This window comes from Myodes glareolus, chromosome 11 (assembly GCF_982192425.1).
Source record: "Myodes glareolus chromosome 11, mMyoGla1.1, whole genome shotgun sequence".
Lineage (NCBI taxonomy): Eukaryota > Metazoa > Chordata > Mammalia > Rodentia > Cricetidae > Myodes > Myodes glareolus.
The window spans coordinates 15,343,675-15,365,432 of NC_142036.1; the positions used below are offsets into that span (position 1 = coordinate 15,343,675).

At 49.0% G+C, this 21,758-nt stretch overlaps 1 protein-coding gene across 16 annotated transcripts in view; it reads right to left on the minus strand.

The window, feature by feature from the left end:
• Klc1 (kinesin light chain 1) overlaps positions 1-21,758 on the minus strand; it is a 50,122-nt gene that overhangs the window by 5,345 nt on the left and 23,019 nt on the right. For 2 of the 16 annotated variants that reach the window (XM_085697987.2, XM_085697988.2), the window contains exons 7-14: positions 21,567-21,668; positions 18,162-18,335; positions 17,967-18,066; positions 16,190-16,239; positions 16,042-16,109; positions 14,072-14,180; positions 11,683-11,844; positions 5,506-5,636 (exon numbers count right to left, since the gene is read on the minus strand). In XM_085697987.2, coding sequence (XP_085554113.1) covers positions 5,506-5,636; positions 11,683-11,844; positions 14,072-14,180; positions 16,042-16,109; positions 16,190-16,239; positions 17,967-18,066; positions 18,162-18,335; positions 21,567-21,668 — 896 coding nt within the window. Of the gene's footprint in view, positions 1-5,505; positions 5,637-6,355; positions 6,915-7,498; positions 7,550-11,682; positions 11,845-14,071; positions 14,181-16,041; positions 16,110-16,189; positions 16,240-17,966; positions 18,067-18,161; positions 18,336-21,566; positions 21,669-21,758 lie in introns of those variants that run through there. The other 14 variants (XM_085698000.2, XM_085697996.2, XM_085697999.2 and 11 more) reach the window with 14 other exon arrangements.

Below are 21,758 nucleotides of genomic sequence, written 5' to 3' on the forward strand. Positions count from 1 at the left end.
GGCTCTAGTCATTAGCAGGCCCAGGGCACAGGTGCAGATCAAGCCAACAGAATTCTGGGGCATGGCTGACAGGCACTTTTTAAGCAACAGCCTGCAGATATTGATGGACGTCCCCATCGAGAAAGAAATCCCACTCCTACCAAGAGGGTAAGCTCCCCTCCTGGGCAGACTGGGTGTCGGTGTTCCACTCCTCTCAGAGATCCTATCTAGTTCAGCCCCAGTCTCAATGGACTACGTCAATGTGGCTGGCACTCAGTGCTCTCAAGGCTGCCAGACAATTATTTCATTCCTGTGTGAAAAAGCAAATGGAAAATTATATTTAACCACACTTCTAAGGTCACCCTCAGGCAATGATATGCATAGAAAAATAAAAAACACTGAGCATTTGGGTTTACAACTGTAGCTCAGTGCTTGGGTGCAGCTCAACCAGGTGTATATCCTCAGTATATCCCAGCACCAGGAATCAATCCTTAGCTCCCACTCCAGGCATGCCTAGAGCACAGCACCCGGTGCCTTAGAGTGGGGCTAGGGTAGCAGCTGACCCTTTATTAGTTGAATTTGGTCACTAAGAGAGCTGTGGCCTCGGGTGGGATGAACAAGGACTAAGCCCCATGTGCCAGCATGCCCTTCACAGGAAGTCACAGCTGCTCAGAGCACCCAAGAGCACCCAACAGGGCAGGTGCCAGGATCACCAGAGTGATGGCAACACCCAGATGCCAATCTGGGTGTCTAGGAGAAAGGGAAAGCACAAATGCCATTCTGGCTGCAGAGGGAGACGAAGCGCTGAGTGTATCTGTGTGAGGCTGCACAGGGGAACAAGGCTACGATCTTAAGCATCCCAGTGACAGCAATTACACACCTTCTAATCATACAAGGAGCCTGCTCCAGCTTTGACACTACTTCAGTGACTAAGGTACTTAGCTCAAACTATTCTTAAAGATAACCACAGCAGTCAGCTGGTATTCTGAGGGCATTACCAGTGAGTGGCGTGCAGTGAGATACTACACATAAGTCCATCACAGTGGAGCATGTTCAGGGCCGGTGGCCAGGGCACAAGCAGAACAGGCTCCTTACTTGGAAGCAATCTCCTGTGGCTTTGCCACCTACATAAGAACACCCAGAGATTTTCTTTTTGCTGGGCAGTGGTAGTACACATATCTAATCCCAGCACTTGGAGGCAGAGGCAGGCAGAGCACTGTGAGTTCAAGGTCAGCCTTGTCTACAATAAAGCTAGTTCCAGGAAAGCCAGGCCTATACAGAGAAACCCTGTCTCAAAAAAAAAAAAAAAAAAAAAAAAAAAAAAAAAAAAAAAGGAGAAAGGAGAGGAGAAGAGAGGGAAAAAGAAAGAGCACTCAGAGAACTGACATGCTTTATGCTGCTAGACCAGAATATGCAAGGACAAACCCATGAGCACATTGTCGACCAAAGTAGGATCATGCTAAAGTGACCATCTTGCTCTTGGGGATGCTGGGGACCATAGGACTTGGAGAGTGGGCCTTTCCCTCACTTGGCCTGAATATACATGTCCTTTAACTGGATTTAGTGCCCAGGGGAAATCCCTGCATTTCTCTGCATGTTTTACAGCATTAATTCTTCTTAATGCAGCAAATACTGCAACCTTCTGAACCTGCCTAGCCAGGGCAGGAAGTCTGCTGCCTGTCAGGTGAGTCTGGGGCTCTCAGAGGGCCCATTACCACAGGCACACACTCTAGGTCCACTGCGAGGTCCAAATGCATAAACATATTCTATAATTTTATAATTTTTGGTAAATTAATAGGAAAAGCAGTTTAACTATTAGCAAGAAAAACTGTAAAAGTCTTTTTTCTACTGAGAGGCCAGGTGTGTGGTGCATTCCTTTAATTCCAGCACTCAGAGGCAAAAGCAGGTGGATCTCTGGAGTTTGAGACCAGCCTGGTCTACAGAGTGAGTTCCAGGATAGCCTGGGCTACACAGTGATCCTGTCTCAAAAAACAAAACAACAAACAAAAAAGTTTTTTGGTTTTTCTTTTTTTTTTTTTTTTTTTTAAGAAAAGCAATCGAACCCTGAGGCTGGGCATGGTAGGTACACCTACAGCCCCACGATCCTGAGTGTGGACTACACACACCTCAAGTAAACACAGAAGCCAGAGACAGACACAGTAAACACAGGCTGGCCCTGAGGCCCGGACTCACAGGACCCCCAGAGATGGGGATGAAGACCAGGACACAGCCTATGGGTCAAAGATGCTATGCACTAATCGCAGCAAACAGCTAGCTCTGTTCAAATCTGCTGGAGCAGACGCTTGAGGGCCAAACTAAAAAGCACCATTTCCACACCATCAAATGCTGCTGGAGATCTGACAGGCTGCGGCGCTGTGTGGTTTCTGTGGTTCTTTGAGACAGGGTTTCTCTGTGTAGCTCTGGCTGTCCTGGATCATACTCTGTAGTGAAATAGGATTAATTTTGTGTTTTGGACTGAGGCTTGGAACTCACTACGTGGAGCAGGATGGCCTTGAACTCCAGAGTTCAACTCTGCGTCCTGAGTGCTGGGTTCAAAAGCCTTGGGAGCACACCTAGCCCAGCTGCTCTCAGTGAAGGCCAACTTCTCCAAAGAAAGCTGCACCAGTTTGGCTCTCAGTTTCCCTTTTCCTCCTAAGATAACGGCAGCAAAGCGGCCCCCATACAGCCTGTCTCTGATCCCCTGGAAACCCCTAAGCTCTAAGTGTCCCAGTGTAGCCAAGCATGAACACTGGAGCTAATGGAGATGCCTTGGTTTCACATGTTGTATAGCACATAACCCAAACCACTGAGAAACATCAGTACTGAATGTGAACTTGTACCTCACATTATGCTTGGCTGCTAAGGGGCCACAGCATTTAAACACCCCACTCTGTTAGGTGTGGCCACACACTGCTGCTGGCTGTCAGCACGGTAAGCCATAGGAAGACAGGGAAAAGAGGAAAGCACAGCACTGTCTCCTGAGCAGGGCATCCCAGAACTGACTTTGCACACTAAGAGTTTCAGTCGTTAGAGGAACAGAACCACTACTCAGGCCAGGCTTGGGGTGCAGACCTGCAATCCCAGCTACTCAGGTGGCTGGCATAGGAGGATCACAAATTCAAAGCTTACCTGGGCTCCAGAGTGAGTCCCTGGCTGAAAATTAAAATAAAAGGTTAGCCAGCCCTGTTAGGTTCCAGGTAGTTCATATATCTAGGAAGGAGCTCGAGCTGGACTATAGGAGGATTTCTGGTCATCAGATAAAAGCCAGCGTTCTTCGGGAACTTGAGAAAATGGTTCCCATCTGCCAAAAGGAGTCATTTCCTTACCTCTGGCTGAGGGACGTAGGACTACCTGTGTGGTGCCTATGAGCTTATCAAAGCCCATGCCGATATCCAGGCTCCCTCAGAACCACAAGACGCTCCACATGTCAGTCAGGGCTAGGCTGCTGGCTAGTCCGCCCAGCTACCCATCCTCCTTACAACACACATGATCTGTCCACCATGGAGCCCTCTCTCGGCCTCACTATCTCCACTACTCTCTCCTCTCCCGATGCCCTGGCCCTGGCCATGTCCAGCCCGCTTTCATTTCTCCCTGCTCGGGGTTCTCCCAGATGCCTCTTGGTATTTTCTCTCGCGTTCACAATAGAAACTTCCCCCTAAGAATGCAGCCATCAAGTCAGCAGTTTCTTTGCTATGCCCCTCACATACAAGCTCAAGAGTGGGGCATTTGCCCAGCATAAATGTGACCCTGGATTCTACCCGTAGTACTCTGGCCGGACTGAGAGAAGCAGTCTAGCATCCACCAGGCTCTCTCTCAATGCCTGAAGAAATGCAAGTGTCTGATCCCTCAAGCCTCACACGACAGACACTGCCTCGCTGACCCTGCAGACATCTAGAAGCCTGGGCTAATCAGAGCTCATCCTAGAAGCAGCTAGCATGGGTCCCCTCACAGGCAGAGGCCCCACAGACTTCCAGGTCCAGTGTTCAGACAATGGATCCTCCAGGTGTTCACGATGGCATGAACACCTTGGAGCCTGTCCAGGCGCAGATGGCCAGCATACAACACTAATAAGAACCAATGTGAGCCTCCCGGCTCAGGCCCGCCTGTCTCCCAGAGTCCACTATGAACCCAAACAGACTTCTGGAGGGACACTGGCCCATCGCAGCCCAGCGCCCAGCTGAGGGCCCCACAGGGAATGGACTTGGACCCTAACCTAATGGCACCGAAAACGAAACTGGGCACTTTCAGAAGGCACAAAACCAGCGGAGCAGCGGGAAAACAACTTCAATTCCCAACGTGTTGTCCAAAGCCCTAAACTCAGAGTGCGGAGCCTGAGGGTCCCAACTGACAGCTTTGAAACTGCACCCTTTCTGCTCAGCGGTGCTACCCTGAAGTCTAGGGTGCAGAAAAAGGCTGAGAAGGCTCCAGAGAATGTCCTCACGCGTGGGCAAGGCGTGGGTAACTTGTCATAGAGCAGCAGAGCCCCAGAGTCCCCTGTAAGCCACCTTCTGGCAAATCCCCTTGACAGCGCACACAGCACCACCTGAAGCCCTGTGATGTCCACACCTTTCCTTCCACCCAGGGAAGCCCGGAGTTTAGAAAAGCTACAAAATCACAGAACTCAAGTGTCATCAAAAACCACTCTTTCCCCAGAATCCCTTCCGGGTTAATGTGATCACAGCTTCCATGCTGGAAGGCGCGTTTGAAAGGAGTAAAGCCAATGCTCACTTGGGAAGAAATGAACTGTGGACTACGTCTGCCGACTCAGCAGCTGTTGTGGGTTGTGTGGGTGTTCTCTCCTTTGTATGCGTGTGTGGTCCCCAGGTCATCTTCAGGTGTCTTCTCTGTCACCCCCCAGCTTATCTGAGACAGTCTTTGAACCTAGGGCAGGCCATTTTGGCGATTGGTTGGCCAGAACACCTCCCGGGTCCAATTTTCTCTGCCTACCCCAGGGGGGGGGGTCATACATATAGCACCATGCCCGCCCCGCTTTGCATGGATGCTGGGGATTCAAACTCGGGTCCTCAGGCTTGAGCAGCAAGCACTTTACACACCTAGCCCTTTTCCCAGACTGGCTTTCTTTTTAGTTGTGTGTTTATGTATGTGTGTACACACACATCCGTGTGCCATGACATACGTGTGGAGGCCAGAGGACAACTTGGAATAGTTCTCTCCTACTGTATGGGTCCTGAGGGTTGACAGGCCTGGTGGCAAGCCTTTACCCCCTAATCCGTTTTCACTTTTTGAGTCTCACTGTCCCCTATGATGGCCTCTCGAATGCTAAGATTACAGGCATGAACCGCTATGCCTGGTTCACTTGTCACCAAAGAGGCTTTCTCTGCACAGAATCGAGGTGCTCCACCAGCTCCCTCTGAATCCTAAGGCCAGCTTCCCAGCTGCTTCTCAACCTGCCCTGAAAAGTAGTAGGCAGAAGACACACACCATCCTGAGACCCAGGGAGTCTGCTCTGCGGCTATGGCGCAGTACCGCATGCTGGCAGGAAGAGGGCGCTGAGGAGATAGTTACCCAGGGTTCCTTGGCTCACTGTCCCGTGCACTTCCTCCCTTCAGCTTCCTAACCAGCTTCTCACTGCTCCGTCTAATGGAAGCCCGGAGTTTGCTAAAGGAGCCACTGCGCTTTAAAGATCCAGTGCCATCCTGAAAAACACGTGAACAAGTGTGAAGCTGTGGGTGTCCCCCCCTTACCCATGCTCAACCCAATGACCCCAACTGCTGCCAGGAACTGGCTGGCATGTGAGTCCTGCCGAAGCCACCAGACTGCCATGTGCATGAACCCATTAAAAACATCCATGATCAGAATCCTTTGAAAATGAGGAGTCCCAGCAGAAGCAGCCACATTCCCAAAGGAGCCTGAGCCCACTGCCATCTTAGGACAAAGGACAGTACAGGTCAAGAGAACTAAGGCATCTTCCAGGACTGTCTGCCAAGTCTAACTCCATGTTGCATGAACATGTGTGTACCTGGCATGAAGACGGTCATGAAGGAAGACAGTGTCCTCCTAACAGACTCACCTACGCAGGGCTTAGATGTGTCTCCAGCAAATTTTAAATGTTAAATCTAAATGTAGCTGCAAGTTGTTTAATTGGATGCTCATTTTTATACAAATCCTAAAGCCCTGGGATACCTGTGGAAAGTGAAAGAGCAAGCAGCTGTGCCCATAACCAAGCAGACACTACAGAGATGCTTGGCAGAGCCTGGACATGAAGTCCGTGCAGAGTGGGCCCTGTGCAGAGCAGCGTCTATCTCAGAGCCCCCCCCCCCCCGGGAATCTCAGGAACCCAGTGCCGCTAGAGGCCACGCAGCACTGCATCCCAGAAGACTGAGAATGTACAGAGCAGACAGACGCAAGACACAGGTCAGTTGGAGTGAGTTTATTAGAAGTTAGAAAGACACAAATACACACATCACAGAGCACTTCAAGATTAGTAGAGAGAAGCAGAAATGCCAAAATTCCACACCAAGACTACAGAGCAATCTACTTCAGTGTGTCCTGGGGAGGCCCTGTGCAGGGCACTGGTCAGGTCTGTAAGTGCGACAGGGACGTGCGGCACATGCCTTGCTCCTACAGCTCAGTGACTGCACAGGTCACTATCATGCCACTGTAATACCCGGGTGACATTAACACCTGTCATAGGTGGACAACTACTCTCTCTTAACTGTTAAACTTGCGTGTTACACAGTAAATGGGTTTATTAACACAGCTGATATTTCTAAGTACATATCTGGCAAAGCTACATGTATCCAGAAATCAAGACCCCAAAAGGACAGCAGCACCGAAAGGAATGGCCAGTCCCAGAGGTGCGGCTGACAAGCTCCTAGGGGCTGCTAGACACAGCGGGCAGCACTGGAGGGGCCGGAGGAGGCGCTGCCCGTCATGCAGGAGCAGTGCGGGAGGCACCGGGCGGGCGGCTAGGCCTGTCAGACAGAAAGAGAGAAGCAGGTGAGGCCAGAGGAGCACGGCGCAGCAGGCCCACCCCCAAGCCTGCTCTACAGTATTTCTAGGTCACAGTCTCAGCGGTGGGCATAAAACTCAGTGGCCTGGGCACTCCCTGCTCTACCAGGCTGGCACAGCAGGTGCGGGGCCCAGGGCGTGTGAGGGAAAGCAGGCTAGCTTTCTGGTAACTGTCGAGAGTGAAAGTCCGGCCCTGCGTTAGAAATCTCCTCAGTACTTACTATGGAGAGTTTTACAAGTTATTGGACATGAGGGAGATTTGGTGGGGAAGGACAGGAAAGGCCGAATGTGGAAGACGCCATTGAAACTTCTCCTGTCTTTCTGCTTTCTCTAACCATCACGAGCTCCCCACAGTCTGGTGAATTTCAGTCTCTTAAAAACACTAACACCCTAGACATCTTGGAAACTTTAAGATCCAGTGACTTTAAAAGTTGACAGCAGATTTGAAACATGCAGTTGATGATCCAAATAAAAACTGCCGCCTGGGTCCGCCAAAATCTCAAAAGGTGCACAGACAGCCGGGCCTGGCCCGCCCGCTCGGACTCACCATGGGATGCTGAGCAACTCATTTAACCAGCCCGAGCTTCATCTTTCTCATCTTTAAAATGGAAAAATAAAACTTGTTACCAATGCTTCATGAATGCCAGGGGACACGAAAACATCAGTTCCCACTGTCTGTCATGAGAAGGATGCTAGATGTTACATGTTCCCCACACAGCACGATCTTCCTGCCCTCGTGGTCTGCACCCCACCGCAAGATGCTTGCCTCCCTCCCTGGGTTCAATGGACGACAACGGACTCTTTCTCGGCCACTCCACCTGTTCACTGAAGCAGCAGGTACATCTAGGCTGGTTAGAACTCAAGCAGACAGATACCCATGAGCACAGCTCAGGGCTCGGAGGACCACTCTATTCTGACACTCCTCTGTGCAACCACAAGACATTCGTATTGCATAAACCCTTTTCAAGATTGCACTTATTGTTTGTGTGTGTGTGTGTGTGTGTGTGTGTGTGTGTGTACACTACACATAAAGTACATGTATGGAGTTCAGAGGATAACTTCTCCACCATGTTGGTCCTGGGGATTAAATTCAGGTCACTTGAGTGGCAAGTGTCTTTACCCACTGAGCGGTTTTGCAAGCTCTCAGATAAGTCACCAAAGACGCTGACTTTAGTATTACCTCTGTGCAGTAGAACTGTAGAGAGGGCACTTCTATAACTTCTTTTAGTATATTTAGCTGCCTCCTTAGCATAGCTTTTCATAAATAAAGATATACTCTGAATTAACAGTTACCTCATTCCCCAATAACCTTAAATAAGAATTTAGTACATTAAAATTTGTGAAAGTCAAGCCTGGTGGCACACGTCTTTAATGCCAGAGTTCAGGAGTCAGAGGCAGGCAGATCTCTGAGTTCCAGCCAACCAGGGCTACACTGGAAAACATTTTCTCAAAAACCAACAAAACAGGTGGTGCACACCTGTAATCCCAGCACTCGGGAGGCAGACGCAGGTGAATCTGTGAGTTCAAAGCCAGTCTAATCTACCACATATTGAGTTCCAGGACAGCCAGGGCTACTTAGACCCTATCTCAAAAACAACGTGCAGAGGACTGGGCGGTGGTGGTGCACACCTGTAATCCCAGCACTCGGAAGGCAGAGGCAGGCGGATCTCTGTGAGTTTGAGGTCAGCCTGGTCTACAAGACAGTCAGGGTCACACAGAGAAACCTGTCTCAAGAAAAAAGCAAAAACAAAAACAAACCAACATCTAGAAGTCAGGCACTGTGGTACAGGTCTGTGATTCCCACAGCTGGGACACTAACACATGAAGAGCAGGAGTCTGAGGCCAGCCTGGGCCACAGAGTAGCACCCTGTCTCAAACAAAACAGTAACACAGGCAGGATACAGCTCAGTCATAGAGCCCTTCCCTTCCATGTGGTTTAATCTTCAGTACTAAGCAGCACGCATGTGCATGTACTCTCTCGTACTCTCTCTCTGTCTCTGTCTCTCTCACACACACACACTGTAGAAATCTCGTCACAAGAGCAATGTGAAATACAAGGAGATGGGCAAAAGGCTCCTTCCGAGGAGCCCAGGAAGAAAGGGCAGCAAGCTGTCCTTAGGAGCTCAGGTCCACGGAGAACCAAAGCACGTGGTGCTGCACCTGTGACCATCAGGACACCGTCAGCAGGATGACTTTACAAAAGACAGCCCAGTGCTGCCCCATGCCAGCTGGGACCTAGTACCCATGACGACAGACACGAAATCCCACGGATAGAGGCTAAAATAAGGAAACTTACTTCTACCTAGAAAAGGATACGTGGCATTTCTCAGAAATGCACCCTTCTAGAGATGACCTGCTATGGCAGTGTCTGACAGCCACAGCTCGTACCTCAGTAAATGACGGAGCCCCGTTTTTGTGAGGTGCCATCAACATCACCATGACACACGCTGATGAGGAAGACCTATACTCCCAGACAGGTCTCCTGCAGGGTCAAGAGCCTGGCTTAAATTTGACCTAAGAAGTGTCCGTGTCTTCATGCCTAGTTCTCCTCCTCTGCCAACACATGGGCCAGCTCTTGCAGAGCCATGGTTAATACCTAGCTAGCCTTGATTTGACAAATGTTAGCCTGCTTTCAATGCTACTTCTGAATGCTGAGGAAAAGCTTCCTGTGTCTCAGTCAATCACCATCGTATTCCTGGGAGCACAATGTGGCTGATGTAACTGCCTGAGGGAACAGAGGACGGAGCAGTTCAGTATTTTAAGGAGCACTGGAATCTTTTAAAACCTACAATTTCAGCCGGGTGGGGGTGATCCAAGCTTTTAATTCCAGCACTTGGGAGACAGGGGCAGGCAGATCTCTGAGATCAAGACCAACCTGGTCTATATAGCAAGTTTCAGGCCAGCCAGGGCTACATAAAAAATATACGACTATGGGACAGCATATGAAACAGCTCAGCGGAAGGGACTTACCTAGCATGTGGAAGGCCCTATAGTCAATACCCAGTAGCATAGAAATAAAAAAAATGAAACAAAGTATGATTTTAAGCTGAGCATATTGTGCACATATATTGAGCATATTAATCCCAGAAGGCTGAGGATTCCAAATTCAAGGAAAACTTGGACTATATACTAAAATTCAAAATAAACAAGGCTATGGACAGAGCTCAGTGATAGAACATTTGCCTAATATGCATGAAGCCCTGAGTTCAATCCCCAGTGCACACTCATGTATGCTGCGTGCACACTTACACACACACACACACACATACACACACTAACACACGGCAGGAACAGGAGCATGAGGAAGGAAAGTCCGCTCTGAGAGAAGCATTGCTCTACCACAGCCTGGTGGGGAAAGTCCCAAGTGCCCTCCCCTGCAGGGAAAAATCATCACCACTTCTTTCCCATGTGTCCTCAATGCAGATGTGGACTCTGGGCTGTTGACAATGTCATTGACATAGGACTCACATACATACAGACCTAGAAATACTGTCTCAATAGAGAGCTCCCCCAGAACGTCACTCAAGAGCATTACAATCTGTAAGCAAGCCACTTGCCACCAAGCAGGACAAGCCCTTTGGACAAAGCATGCAGGAATTGGAACCAACAATAAGAGGATAGTACACAGCTCCGACAGGACAGGCACTGACAGGCATTCCCAGGCCTCTGCTGCAGTTTGGGACCACTGCCCAACAAGACTCAATAGTAGAGTGGATGCTGATTGGCTGTCTTGGCACAGAAGGATCTAAAACAAGAAAGCTGCTACACAGAGAGAAAGAATGTTCCTCCTGAACTCCAGCTGCTAATATTTGTACATGATGTAGAATCAAGATACTGGTTTCTCCCAAACTGTTCCAGCTAGGCAAAGTCTAAAGAGTCAGTCATTCCAAGGAGAAGGACAGACTGTGAGGAAGTCCCAAGCTACAATTTGACAAAACCACATAATGACAGCTAATCACACTACCAGTGCAACTTCAGGACGTCAATGATATCCCTGGCAAGCTGAATTCGCTTACACTCCCCGAGGAAAGACAAAGACACCACCACCATCCGCGTCTTCACCCACATTACAGAAACCCTTGAAGGCCGCACATTTCCCACACCCATGGGCAGAAAGCAGGGGTAAGGATGCCCCGGGGAGGGCTGGCGGAGCAGATCCACACAGCCCTCACACAGCTGCTTGTTTCATACCCAAGCAGGGGGTTCTAAGTCAAAGCTGGGACACCTGTCAAATGGATATGATGCTTAGGACCACTGAAGCAGAGTGGAGAACAGCACCTACGGCTGTTGCTGAGCTGCTCTCTGAAAAGCAGCTCCCACTGGACAGCATCTCCCTTCAAGGCTCTCTAGCAGTTCCAGGGCGGCCTCCTCAGTGACGTCAGGAGCACTGAGTTAGCAAGGAAATGGGCAGGTTAGGAAAGCTAGTTAGTTGTCAGCCAGACCCATTCCTAGGTTACAGGAAGTCAGACTATGGGCTAGGTTTACAGCCAGGATGCGCGATCAGCATGCACACATGCGCTACAAGAGGCCAGTCAGCTTTCATGGACTCCTGAAGGAAACCACTGCCAGCAACACAGCTTCAGGATTAGCAGAAGTTAGGAACTTACAGAAAGCTTCCCTGATGCTTAATTTGCGAAAAGTGGAGGGTCTAGCGTGAGACAGAACAGCCAGCAAGTGCTGCTGGGGGCGGGGCGGCGTTCCCGAGTGCAGCCAGCTGTGTACTGTACTTACCCCATTCCACTCTACGCTCATACTCACTTCCTCCCCTCCGTCAGGGCCACTCTCGTACTTGACCACGTCCACGTTGAGACTCTCCCGGCTCCTCCGCTTCTCTATGTTCTCAGGGTCATTCAGCACTTCAGCCACTCTCTGTTTGTGAACAGTGTCAAGACCCTGTGAGCCAGTGGGGAGAACGGTGTGACCCATTAGCACTTACATCTCACAAGACTTCTCAGACTTGGGACAAAAAGTCCAATTCCTTTATTTACTTACTGTTGCTATTACTGGGGGCCTGACACAAAGCCATGTGGAAGAGGGCAACAGGTATCAGTGAGTCGGTCAGTTCTCTCCTGCCACCCTCATGTAGGTTTATGGGGAACAGAACTCAGGCTGGCAGGCTTGCATAGCAAACTCCTTTACCCACTAAACTCTCATTATCAAACTGGTCTCACAGATATCAATTCTTAAGTCACCAAGACAAACTCAGTTCCTGGGGACGGGATTTAGGCTTTCTAGGGTCACAGGGAGGGGTGTGAGTTATGTATCGCCAAAACTCAGGAGCATACACACAGGAGTGCAAACTGTACTCCGTGTAAGCAAGCTAGTGCAATGGCACACCTGTAACCTCAGCAGTGATAGGAGGATGAAGAGTTCAGGGCCAGCCTGGCTACATAAGGCCTAGATTTAAAACGAATCAAGTGCTGTATGCAAATATTGAGTTCCAGGTAATGATGGACACACTAGAATGTCTGGGCTGGAAATGCAGCTAAGTGATCATCCAGCATGCACTCTGGGTCCATCACCAACACCACACACACCAACCAGCCCCAGTGGGCACACCCATAATCTCAGCACTTGGGAGGGAGGGAGGGACGGGCAAGAAGAGCAGAGGCTCAGGGCTGACCTCTGCTAGAGTTTGGGACAGTCTAGGAAACCAGACAGTCCATCTCAGATAGCAACAATTAACCCAGCGTATCCTCCACATCCCTCCCTGCTATGTGAGCTACGACGCTCCTGCGAGAGAACCTGTCCTGTATCAAGCTTCCGTGGCTGCCCGGCAGGGAGCATCCTCAGGAGAGTATTCACACATCCTTTCTCAGGACCTTCATGACCCCTGTGGCTCTCTTGCTAAAACCCAGCCTGTAATCCAGAGCAAGGCCTGGATGCAGACCTCGCTCTAGGGAAACAGTCCCAAGCCACAGAGCGCCTGACCTACACCCAGGACCACACAGGGACAGCTCCAAGGGCTCTGCTTGTCCGCCAGCCCACAACACAGTACTTCACTCAACTGTGAATACAAGGAGAGCACCATTGTGTCCTTTCCTTCTATCTTTTTAGTTTTGACACAAGGTTTCCTATACACCAGGTTGGTCTCAAATGTTCACTTGTATGTGAATACAAGGAGAGCACCATTGTGTCCTTTCCTTCTATCTTTTTAGTTTTGACACAAGGTTTCCTATACACCAGGTTGGTCTCAAATGTTCACTTGTTCTACCGCAGCCTTCTGAGGACTCAGACCACCACATCTGGCACCTTCGGACATTTTAGATAAATAAAATTACACCGCTAAATATAATGAGAGAGTGATGAGCGTACAATTAAAACACATGATACAAGTGCATGAAAAGGCCACACCCCTGCTTCCTTTGCGTGTGCTGGGAATGAAGGTACATGACCTGCCACGCATAGCAAAGCCACGCCCAGCAAAGCCACGCTCTTTCGTTGTTTGTGTCATTTCTCTTGGGGTCCATTTTTTTGTTTTGTTTTGTGTTTGAGACAGGGTCTCTCTATGTAGCCCTGACTGGACTGGAACTCACTACTTAGAACAGGGTGTCCATAAACTCACAGAGATTCTCCTGCTTCTACCACCAAAATCCTGGGATTAAAGGTTTGAGTCACCAGACCCAGACCCCAGACCCAGATTTTTCTACATTTGAAATTTTTTATTTGTGTGTGTGTGTGTGTGTGTGTGTGTGTGTGTATGAACAGTCAGGGTTACAAAGCAAAATCCTGTCTCCAAAATAAATACACAGACAGATAGATAGATAATAGACAGACAGAAGATAGGTAGGTAGATAGATAGATAGATAGATAGATAGATAGATAGACAGACAGACAGATGATAGACAGTGGATAGATGATAGACAGACAGATGATATAGTAGACAGATGATAGATAGATAGATAGATAGATAGATAGATAGATAGATAGATAGATAGATGATTGATAGACAGATAGACAGACAGACTCTTTTTTCCTGCAGTGTTTGGGATCAAGACCACAGTCCTGTGACTGTGACAAGTGCTCCTCACAGAGTCTAAGCCAGAAAGCTTTCAATAACAGCCACATAAAAAGACTATCACAGTCCCAACAGAGTAGTCTGCAGAAGTGATGGGCACACCTGTTTACGTGACCTCATGGCAGCTTCTTCCAATGTCTCAGCAGCTTCAAATTTCCCCTGCCGTCGGTAAAGTGCTCCAAGGTTTTTCAAAGTGGTTGTGACAGTAGGACTACAAGAATGCACAAACAGCCCCAGTAAGTGCGGGTCCCAGGACAGCCATCAACAGCACGTCTGATTTGTGTGTTCTGTGGGCATGTGGCAACTCTCCAGCTCCAGTGGGCACAGCCAGGCAGTAGTTTGAATCACACTTTTGCTCTGGAACAGGACACTAAGGACAGTGCTACACCCTTCTGAAAGAAGTTTGCCATTCAAGCAGCCTGATGCCCAGTGCTGCTGGCCCCTACAGCTCTCGACAGAAACCCCCACAGCATTCATCCAGAGCCTGGCCACTCACATACTCCTGGCATGGCCACAGGAACATGTGGCTAGTCTACCCAGTGGTCAGCAGATTCCCCTGCAGGCAAAACTTGGTCTGTGCCGGGCTATCTCAAGCCTCACCAGAGCTCCTGACCTGATAGCTATGGCAGACACTGTAAGGGAGACAAGGGCTGGAGACAGGACAGAAGTGTGGCCACATTAGACAGAGAAGTCTTCCTGCAGTTGGAAGTATGGGGCTGTGGAGATGCTCAGTGGGTCAACTACAACGCAAGCATGAGGACCTGAGTTTGGATCCCCAGTGTTTACATAAGAGCCAAGCATGGAGGCCTAGGCCTATAACCACACACTGGAGGAGTGGAGACAGGTGGGTACCACTCTGTGGCCAGTCTAGTCAAAACGGCATGATCCAGGTTCAGGGAGAGACCCTGTCTCAAAAACTTACAGGGAGAGCAATAAAAGATCTAAACATCAATGTTACTGTGGCCTCCATACACACATACATAGGCAAGTGCACCTGTACATACATGTGTATCTACACAAAGTCAGAAATAGCCTGGTATGATGGTAAACCTGTGTAATCCTAGCACTCAGGAAGCTGAGATAGGAAGAGCAAGGGCTTAAGGTCAAGACCTCCTCACAAAATAAAACGCAAAGTTAGAAATAAGGCAGACCCGCTTTGGTACAGATCTGTATTTTAAGGTATTTCCCTCTCGTTGATGATAGGCATTTCATACAGAAATAGTGACGGCACCCTGCGTGTCCCTCAGTCAGGTGCACATAAGAGGAGGAAAGATGGATTTCACCTACTGCAGCGAGTATAGGAAGACTACGACAAACCAGGGTCAGACACGTGTCCTGACGTAGCTGATAGGAAGGAAGCTAAGACTACAGATGTCAGCAAGTTTCTAGGCCAGCAGCAGGCATGGGTACTCAGAGCACAGTCTAGAGTGGGCCCCACACTTACGCAGAGCACATCACCCTGTGCAGACAGAAGGGTGGCTAAGGACTGGCTTCCAGGCCCACGTGCCGAGTGCTACAGAGCTGCTGACGGCTCCTCAGTAAGTGCGCCCTGCACCGTCAGCTAAACATTTGTAGGTGAAGAACGCTGATGGCCAGTGCCCGCACTGCTGGACTGAGTGGGTGTGGAGGTAAATATAAATACTCTTATGACAAAAATAGGTTCTTAAGTTATTTTTTGCCTTTTTTTAGGCAGGGACTCACTATACAGCCCTGGCTAGCCTGAAACTCCCTACACTAACTATCTAACTATAAACCAACTATGTTAACCTCAGACTCACAAAGATCCTCTGCCTCTGCCTCTCACGAACTAGGATTAGAGGCACTCTTACTAGCATGTGTGATACGTGTGTAGGCACACACGAGCACAAGCCTCATGTGGAGGTCAGAGGACAAGCTTGTGCTCATGTCAGCTCCTGGGAGCAAACTCGGGCTGTGGCTGTTATGGCAAGCCCTCTACCTGCTGAGCATCTCACCAGCTCGATGGCCAGGCTTTGAGGAAATAGGGAACCGTGTGAGTGGACTGCCCACACCTGGTCACCTTGTCACCCCACATCTGGATCTGGCAGACTCACCTATCCACTTTGCAGGCTTTGTACCAGCCACCGTACTCTCCGAAAGTCGCCCCGTCCTTCTGCTTCCCCTAATGGCAACAGAGAATTAGGATGGATGCAGACCGACTGCAGTCCATCCAATCACAGCCCTCACGTTGCCCAGCCTTACTTTGCACTCTTCCCTCTCCTCGGCGTGCATCCAGATGGGCTTGTTCTCATCTAAGGAAGGAAACACAGGACTTTATACGTTGACAAATAAGAAAACTGGAGCCAGATGTGACGGTGCACACCTTTAATCCCAGCACTTGGGAAACAGGCAGGCAGAAGGTTGAGTTCCAGGCCAGCCTGGTCTACAAAGGAGTTCCAAGAAAGTCAGGGCTACATAGTAACCACTGAGCAGATGACTTCGAAGGCTGCCAGTGACTGCAAGGTCTTATCTTGTTGCTTGTATGAGCCTTCTCAGGAACTTTTCTTTTTTTATATGTGTATACATGTCAGACATATGTGGGAGTAAGCATACACATGTTGAATATGCACATGGAGGCTCCACGTTGGTGCCTGGAGTCCTCCCATCCCTCTTTCTGGTGTACTCAATGAGGCAGGGTCTTTTCAACAAGCCCAGAACTCACTAACACAGCTTGTCTCCAGACAGCTTGCACCGGAGACTCTGTTTCCTCTTCCGAGGCTACCGTACCTGCCTGGCATCTCCATGCCTAGGGACTGGAACACGGCAAGCACGTAACCACTCATCCTCTCCCTGGCCTAATTCTGACAGGAAAAGCCTACCCAGGGTACCAGAAGAAGACAGCTATAAATGTCTCACATTGAAGATGTCAGATGAAAAATTCATCCTTACTGAACAGATGTTAGACTCTGTAACATCCATACACATAAAAATAATTTGTTAAATAAATAATAAATGCTTAAGTGAAAGAAAACCATGTGTGTGCATGTGATAATTAACAGAAATTCCCTCTGGATCACCCTGTGAACTTTTCTACACACTCAAAATTGCTAGCCGAATGTTTCATGTGAGATTTTGTCAAGAAAATAAACACAAAAATGTTTTAGACTCAGCAATTTAAGATTTATTTATATATTTATGTATTTGGTGCTCTGTCTACATGCACATCTGCACTCCAGAAGACAGCGTCTGATCCCATCACAGGCAGTGAGCTGCCATGCAGGTGCTGGGAACTGAACTCAGGACCTCTGAAAGAGCAGTCAGTGCCCTTAACTACTGAGTCAGCTCTCCAGGCCCTGATTCAGCAATTTCAGTTCTATAAAGTACATATTTCACTGCATGTCCTCCCAGCATGGCGAGGGTTAGCAGGGCAAGCAGGACCACACCTGTCTCCTAAGGCGCAGACCGGCACCAGCACACCCACACTTTCTCCACACATTGTACACTAAACACCTGTCGTGTCTGAAGGGCATAGAAGAGATGGGGCCTTGTGTCTTGTGAGAAACACACAGCAAGTCCAGGGCACAGTGGGGAATTTGTGTTTGCCACAGGTCTCTAGGGTGGACTGAAAACTAGACAGGATGATGGCTCTAAGCAAAGATTCTGGAGTCGATGGCAGAGCCGTGTCTGAAGCAAGCACGGACTCTGTAGAAATGCACTGTGAGAGGGTACGAGAGGAGGCGGCTTCACTGGGCTGCGGACAGCACCCAGGTACACTGCAGTCTGGACCCCTCCCTAACGTTCATTCACTGAGAAGGAAATTACAAGCAAACTCCCAATTAAATGCTTTCTTTTATAAATTGCCTTGGTCATGGTGTCCCTTACAGCAATAGAAAGGTAACTAAGACAATATAAAATAGTATAATCTTTAAAAGGGTAGGGTGAGCATACTGTGGGGACTAGGGCATTATTGCCAATTTCAAGTTGGAAACCACTCTTTTCAATACATACAATCAATACATTTGCTTAGAATGTTTCTTACCATCCACAGAACCGAACTCCCGTTCGTGTGCACGGGTGAGAATCTCCTTGTACAATGTTTCTGCTTGTTTGAACTTCCCTTGTTTCAGATAACAGGAGGCCTTCAATTCAAATAAAACACAACACTCAGTGCCTTCACACAGAAACACAGCTGAATTTTTATCTGCAGGGGACTCACGGCCCATCTGGAACACACCAGGTTATTCTTCGTCTTGGCCACGTTCGGGTCGTCGGGCCCCAGCTTTGTCTGGTAGATGTCCAGGGCCCTCTGGTAGTAGTACTCCACCTCCTCATACTTGCCCTGGTTCTGACACAGCAAGGCCAGGTTATTTAACTGCTTGGCCACATCCGGGTGATCTTTCCCTAGAACCTGGGGTGAAGAACGGTGAATCAGAAACACCATTGGCTCCACTGTCTACCCTCCTGCACAGGGTACAGAGCATAGCTTGCGTGCCCCACATGCAGGCTGGACACTCTCACAGGACTCCCACCACATCACAAAAGAGCGGTTGGAGTCTGACCTCAGCCAGAGGGAAGGGAAGGGTGGACACTCACGTCCTTAGCTCCTTTATTTTCAGATGGGAAAACACATGCTGGCCTTGATTCCCTATGCAGTCAGGGATGACCGAGAACTTCAGATTCTCCTGCCTCTACCCTCCAAGTGCTGGGATGACAGGCCTGAGCCACCATACCTGGCTCTGTTTGTTTTTGTTTTGGCTGGGGCTGGGGAGGGAGGGGGCCCTCACAGGCTAGCCTAGAATTCACTATCTAACCCAGGCTAGTTGTGAACTCTTGTGAGTCCTGCCTCAGCATCTCGGGTGCTGGGAAGGTCTAAGCTTCCATACCCCTTAGCTGCTTTGTCTAGTTCATGGCAGGTGTCACCATAGAGCTAAGGAAGCTTAGATGCATTAAATGCTCCACTCCAGTCGTGTGCCTTCCCCCAGTCAGCCCCTTTAATATGGAATTATCACCCAGGACCTCAGTGAGGGCATCCCTACATCTAATGCCACGGAGTCTTCCCAGCCTCCCCTGGCTGCCTCATAAACGTACCTGCTGTTCTTTTTTGGCAAATCTCACTGCCAAAAATCCTCTTGCTAATCCTTTCCTTGCCTAATCCTTCCCCTAGAATGCAAACTCAGCAGGGCAAGGCTCTGTGTCTTTCCCACCTCGGCATCTTCCCTAGAAACGGTGCCTGATACAAGTGAAGAACAAACTTTCGTTTATTTCCCTCCAAACCCTGGTCAAGTACTGGCGGTGGTGGTGCACGCCTTTAGTCCCAGCACTAGGGAGGCAGAGGCAGGAGGATCTCTGTGAGTTCTGGGCCAGCCTGGTCTACAGAGTGAGTTCCAGGGCTACACAGAAAGATCCTGTCTCAGAAAAACAAACAAAACTGGTCAAGAACTGGTCTTCTCAGCACTGGGCCCTGCTCCTGCACACGGCCAACCCCTTTCCACATGCCCTACACTCCCTTCTCCAAAACTGTGAAGTCGGCAAGTCAGGACTCAGCTCACAAAGCTTCCCTGGAAAGCTGACTCAACACCAAGCCCCGGCTGGAGGAGTCCTGTCTGCTCCTCTCCTGTGGCTCTATCCTACAGGTGATAGATACATCCTGGGCTCTGAGCAGTCAAAGGACTGTGTTTTTGCCTAGCAAGAATTTCTACACGAGGCACTTTAATAAATTTGTTATCTTTCTTTCTTCACACACCCCCTACTTCTTTGAAACAGGACTTTGCTGCTTTGAAACAGAACTTTACTAGTCTCTAGCACTGGGCTTCTGAACTTAATAAAGAATTCAGACCACAGTCATGTGCCAAATGCCTGCTAAATAGGCAGATTCACCTTCCAGGTCTTCTAACTCTTGACCCCTCTGTGCTGACCCCAGCCCACACAAATCTGACACTTTCATTTAGTAAGTGTGCAGGTAACTGAACAATAAAATACTACCTATGTGGGCCAGAGAGAGGGCTCAGTGGTTAAGAGCACTGGATGCTCTTGCAGAGGACCTGGGTTCTATTCTCTGGCATCCACATGTAGTTCACTACCACCTGTAACTTCAGTTCCAAGGGATCCACTGTCATCTTCTGATGTCTGATACATACATGTGGCACACAGCCATACATGAAGGCAAAATATATACACGTAAACTGAATAAATCTAATAAAATTAAAATACTGTGTATGTTTGATAATCCTTGCCATATGGTTCAAAATTAAACGATCACTTCCCAGTATCACTGATAAACAACTTCAAGAAACACCAAGCTGGGGCTGGAGAGATGGTCCAGTGATTAGAAGCACCAGCTGCTCTTCCAGAGGAAGAGCATCAATTCCCAGCATCCACATGGCAGCTGACAACTGTCCATTAAGTCCAGTTTCAAGGGATCTGGTACCCTCTTCCGACCTCTGTTGACACCAAGCACACATCCAGTATACATATATGCTTATATGCAAAATACTCATATACACAGAATAAAAATAAATAAATCTTAAAAGGAAACACCAAGCTAAACTGTGACATTCAGTCCCCCAGACCAACATCCTATCTAGTGTCCCGCCCACCCTGGGAACCTGTGGCCTGCTGTGTGTTTGTCACAGGAGACAAGGCCCCATCTCTTCTACACCCTTCAGACACGACAGGTGTTTAGTGTACAATGTGTGGAGAAAGTGTGGGTGTGCTGGTGCCGGTCTGCGCCTCAGGAGCCAGGTGTGGTCCTGCTTGCCCTGCTAACCCTCGCCGTGCTGGGAGGACGTGCAGTGAAATATAAAGTTATTTAAGATTTATTTATCTGTTTGAGTGTTCTGCCTGTACGTATGTCTGTGCACTAGATGCACACTTGGTGCCCAATGAATTCAGAAGAAAACTTTGGATCCCCCAGAAATGGAGTTACTTACAGCCAGCTGTGAGCCACCACGTGGGTGCTGGGAATTGAACTTGAGTCTTCTGTAAGAGTAGCCAGTGCTCTTAACCACTGAGCCATTTCTCCAGCCCCAGTAAACTTATTCTTGTTTGTTTCTTTTAGAGACAGAGTCTCTGTGTAGTCCTGACTATTTAACTATGTAGATCAAGCTGGCCTTAAGCTCACAGAGATCCACCTGCCTCTGCCTCCTAAGTGCTGAGATCAAAGGCATGCACCATTACACCAGATTGTAAAGTAAACTATTCTTTTTTGTTTGGTTGGTTTTTGTTTTTTGTTCTTTTCCGAGGCAGGGTTTCTCTGTGTAACAGCTCTCCTGGCTGTCCTGGAACTCACTTTTAAACCAGGCTGGCCTCGAATTCACAGAGATCCACCTGCCTCTACCTCAAGTGCTGAGATTACAGACGTGTACTACCACTGCCCAGCTATAAACTTATTTTTAAACTGAAATTTCTTTAATGACAAGTGCATACCACCACTGAAATGGAGATGCTGCACTGCCCACCTGCCACTTGGAACCTGATCAACAGCAGGAAGCTGCCACCCTTAACACAATCCCACGTGGCAGGCTTCTGTCTTTCAACGTGAGTCACTGTAAGTAAGTGAACATAACAACACCACAGTGCTCAGTTCTCAGACTGTGAAATGACCACCTCCCCCAGAAAACTCGATTCTGCTGCCCCATACCTTCTCTCTAATCTCCAAGGCTCGTTTACACAGTGGCTCGGCCTCTTTGTACTTCCCTCGTTTACCATACAGTACAGCAAGGTTGTTCAGAGTCGCGGCCACCTGCCAAGACAGAGGGCACAACAAGCTGCTGTAGGAGATGTCACAGGAAGGGGAGTCCCAGACGCCCCCACATGCACGTGACACACTCAT